Below are 4,328 nucleotides of genomic sequence, written 5' to 3' on the forward strand. Positions count from 1 at the left end.
GGGAGGTCTCACCAAGTGGCCCGGGCGGGTCTCGAACCCGCGGGCTCAGGCAATCCACTCACCTCAGCCTCCCAAGGCGCGGGACTACAGGCTGAGCCACCAAGCCCGGCTTGCTTTTTGATTTGTTATAGAGACGAGGTCTGCCAAGTTGCCCGGGCTGGCCGTTTCCTTCTTATCCCTCCCAAAGCCTGGCCAAGCCCAAGTAAGATCCCCATCCCTGGGCATTCCTTGCTGGCTTTGTCCCCACCCACCGTCTGAGGGTCATGGCTGGCCATCTGAGATCTCACAAGTGGCCCCAGATGCCCTCCCGGGAGACCAGGCCACCAAGCAGTGCCATGGGGTATGCCTGGCAGGCCTCAGCCTACTCCCGGGGACCTGGAACACAAACCCACTGCCCTTCTGGGCCTCCCAGCCCATCTTACAGCCCTAATCACCCTGTGTCCTTTTGTCACCCTGTGCTGTTACGTGGGCCAGGACCAAATCTTCTGACTGTCCACCCCTGTTCCCCCTCCCCAGGACAGCTCCTTGCCCAGAATCGCCCCAGCAGGCACCACACTGACCCCGGATTCTGACCCAGAGAGCGTGAAGACGCTGAGCTCTGACGCCCAGCGCGGACAGAACAGCACCCTGCCTCCTCTCAGTCCAGAGAGGTGAGACCAGGAGCCATCTGTCCCAGCCTCTGTGCCGTGCCCTGTCCGGGGAGGCCAACCCAAATCAGGGCTAAATGGAGAAGACGGAGCCGGAATGGCAGGGAGGAGGTGGACGGGTCTGGACCCAGGACGCCTGGGTTCTCTCTCCCTTCACACCTACAGCTTCTCCCCTGGGGTGAGGGTGGGACCTCAGTGGGACCAGCCCTGTCCACAGCGGCCCATACTCTTCTGCCAACCTCAGTGAAGTCCGCCGCGTGTTCAAGGCTAGTTCCAGGGCCTGGCAGGCGAAGAGCTCCTCTGTGTCCACCCCACCTCCCATCCAGATTGGTGGCCTGGTGACCCAGGAGGTGAGCTCTGAGCACCGCTGCTTGGGGTGGGGGTCATGGTGTAGACACCCTGCAGTCACCATGGAGCCTCTTCTAATTGGCCACCGTCTCTAGGGCCCTGCCTTCCCTGCTGAGGGGGGGACGGGGTCCCTGCTGTGTTCAAAGGTTTCCTCCTCCCAACGCTTCACCCCACAGGCCCCCCCTCAGGACAGCCCAGGCAGCTGGATCAACTCCTCCCCTGACAGCAGTGAGACTCTGTCAGAGATCCCGGCGTCCCACAAAGGTGTGTGCGCCCCTCCCGCCCCGTCATTCCCTGCGTGATCTCGTATGCACTGCTCCGCTCAGCCCGAAACCCTTTCCTGCTCCCTGCCCTGCTGGGTGCGCCAGTGTGTTGGGGGTTGCCCATTCTCTAGTGGCACCGGTGCCCTCAGAGGATTAGCCACCTGCTCAAGGACACACAGAGAGCCAGGGGCACAACTGGCAAGTAGAAGGGAGTCACGTGGCACCTAGAATCATGCCCCCCTCCCACTCAGAATAATTGTAATAGAACATAGCTATCGAATCTCTACCTCCTGACTGACGTAGGTCGGTCCCATTATCTCAATGAATCCTCGAAATAACCCTGTGGGGTTAGTTTTACTCTCCCCAGTTTCCAGATGACAGTAAGGCTCAAAAACGTACCCCGGGTTTCCTGCACAGCCACTAGGGGTGCTGGGATTGAAATCTAGGCATCCTGGCTCCTACCTACTTCTGTCACGTCACAGGAGGGTGTCAGAGGTGGCCTTGATCTGAGGTTGGGTGCTCCCCGTGTCTCGCTGCAGAAAGAAAGGAGATCCTGACCAGCACCAAGTGCATCTCGGTGAAGGCCGCCCGGCGGCGCTCACGGGCCCTGGGCACTGGGGGGCGCCACCTGCCGGCGCCCGCGACAGAGCGCAGCAGCCTGTCCCTGCACTCGCTGAGCGAGGCGGACGACGCGCGGCCCCCGGGCCCACTGGCCTGCAAACGGCCGCCGAGCCCCACCCTGCAGCATGCTGCCAGCGAGGACAACCTGTCCAGCAGCACGGGCGAGGGCCCCTCCCGGACGGGCGGGCCTCGCGGTGAGGGCTCTGGGCCCTGGCTGCGTGGCCAGAAGAAGAGCCTGGGCAAGAAAAAGGAGGAGTCGCTGGAGGCGAAGAGGAGGAGGCGACGGTCCCGGTCCTTCGAGGTCACGGGGCAAGGGGTGAGGCGAGGGACAGGGGGCGGGTGAGAGCCGGGAGGCTGCATTTGTCCCGAGGCCCTGGAGCACTGCAGCCTGCACCCCACCCAGAGGCACCACCGTCCACAAAGCCTCTGTCCCCAGGCTGGTGTGGCAACTGGGCCAGATGCCAGCAGCAGATCCCCGCGCTGTGCTCAGCCTCACCTCACTGTTCAACCAACACAGCTCTCCCGCCCCAAGACGCACCTCCTGGGGCCCCGTCAGGTGGAGAGCATCTCGGACCACAAGATGCCCGCGTGCAGACACCCAGCCCCCGGCCTCCGACATCAGGGAAAGGTCACGCTGCCTTTGGCCAAAGTCAGACTCCCTCCAAGTCAGAACACAGGTCAGTGCCGGCGAGGGGGTAATGAGGAGGGAGGCCTTGGGGGTAGCCCGGGGAGGACACATGGCTGCGTTCCCTCGTCTCGTGGCCTCCCCTCGCTGGAAGCGTGGTTCTCACAGAACAGTCACGGGACCGGCGTCTTGGGGCTGCGCCCTGAGGGAGTTCTAGGCCACTGGGTGGTGGCCGAGGAGATGGGAGGCATTCCTTAACCTCTGATCCTAGCTCCTCCCATGCTGCAGGCCCTGGGGACACCTCGCCCCTTGCTGTGCCCCCCAACCCAGCTGGCGTTTCCCGACGGGCTACACGTGGGCCTCACCTGCCCCACGGCTCAAACACCCATGGCAAAGAGGGACGCTTCCAGCCTAACTAAGGGTCCCCGCCTGGAACTTGCCCCCCAAGACTGGATGGGCTGTGGTGGAGAATGGGAGATGGAGCCTGGGGATGAACCCAGGAGCAGGAGCTCGGAATCTCAGCAGGCCGGGGCTCTTGAGACCTGGAGGTTGTGGGGGTGCCTGCCCAACCCTTCCATGCCTTCAGAAGGGAGCTGAGGCCAAGAGGCGTGGCTGGGACAACCCGGCTCCCTGGCCTCCCTCCCCGGATGGAACACTGTTGCCAAAACCCTGCACAGACCTGAGGCCAGTCTCAGCCCTGGAAATGAGGCGGAGGAGCTCCTAGCCCACACCGGGCAAGGACCTCCTGATGGTGGGGGGGGGCTGGCAGGAACCTCACGGATTACAGTTGGGGGTGGGGAAGGGAATCCGGTTTTGTTACTTGGCAGTGGCTTTTCCCCCCTTCCTTTTTAACAATAAAATCCCACTTGGGTCTTTGCGGTTGTGTTGGAAACTAGATCTTCTCTGGGATGTGGGGTGGCCATGGCTAAGACTCAACCAACTCTCTTCCCACCCCCTAGCCCCGTCCCATCTCCCCCTTGCTGGCTGTCTAGCACCAACCCACAGACACCTGGGGAGGCGTCCAGACCTTGAGGTGTCTCCCCAGGGTGAGGCTAGCAGGGTCTCCTCGTGCCCCATCCCACAGCCTTCACACCTGCCAGGTCCCTTCCCAGAAGATGTCAGGGACTTGGAGTAGCCCGGGTGCCAGAAATCCTCACACCCCAAAGCAGTGGCTTCCCCAGATGCCAGGGCTCAGAAATTGCCCAGCTAAGCCCTGCAGCTTCAAGGGGAAAAAACTTCTGCGACTGGCAGGGTCGGGGCGGGTGCCCCAGGCTTGGCAGGCTGCCGGGGCCCTGAGCACGGGGATGCTCTTACCCGCCCTATCCTGCATCTGCGTGGGGGGCTCTCCGGAAAAAGCTCCGCAGAGGGCAGTGGAGCCCCCGCGCCCCCAGACGTGTGTGACTCTCCCCCGGGTGGTTTTTACCCAAGGACCGGTGGTTCAATCATCCCCTCACGGCTCTGCGCATCGTTTATTCAGGACCAAGAATGTCGCTTTCAAGTCAGCTGTGAAATCGCCCCTGAAATCAGGCGCCTGGCTCCCATCCCTGCCCCCAGGGGCCGAGCCTGCTGCCACCTCCACGCGGCCTCGCCCGCCCACACCCCCGGGCGCCCTCGGCCGGGCCTGCGCCCCCCACGGCTACTCCGGGGTCCGGATGAGGGTGTGGTAGACCGGCTTGACGATGAGGTGCAGGTGCAGCGCGTTCTCCACCAGGTACTCAGAGTTGCGCCGCTGCAGGTCGGCGTGCGCCAGGAAGTCGCCAGCCTCCTCGCTGCTCTGGTGGAAGCTGTAGGCGTGGCGGACCACCAGGCGGCCCTGCTGGCGCA

The 4,328-nt window shown here is 63.4% G+C and overlaps 2 protein-coding genes across 2 annotated transcripts in view; one reads left to right on the forward strand and one right to left on the reverse strand.

The window, feature by feature from the left end:
* Window positions 1–516: 516 nt before the first annotated feature.
* On the forward strand, window positions 517–2,962 carry LOC103272500 (kinesin-like protein KIF19; the record flags this gene model as incomplete). Its single annotated transcript, XM_008069992.1, has 6 exons — window positions 517–650; window positions 892–997; window positions 1,172–1,259; window positions 1,798–2,195; window positions 2,397–2,556; window positions 2,793–2,962. Coding segments are annotated over 6 exons (1,017 nt in total), but the record flags the coding sequence as incomplete, so codon positions are not given.
* A 1,178-nt stretch (window positions 2,963–4,140) lies between these two features.
* BTBD17 (BTB domain containing 17) overlaps window positions 4,141–4,328 on the reverse strand; it is a 5,081-nt gene continuing 4,893 nt past the window's right edge. The window contains exon 3 of the mRNA XM_021718182.1: window positions 4,141–4,320. Within this exon, the coding sequence (XP_021573857.1) occupies window positions 4,141–4,320 (180 nt within the window). The remainder of the gene's footprint in view (window positions 4,321–4,328) is intronic.

This window comes from Carlito syrichta, unplaced genomic scaffold (assembly GCF_000164805.1).
Source record: "Carlito syrichta isolate Samal-C Ts95f unplaced genomic scaffold, Tarsius_syrichta-2.0.1 Scaffold111524, whole genome shotgun sequence".
In the NCBI taxonomy this organism is placed as follows: Eukaryota; Metazoa; Chordata; class Mammalia; order Primates; family Tarsiidae; genus Carlito; species Carlito syrichta.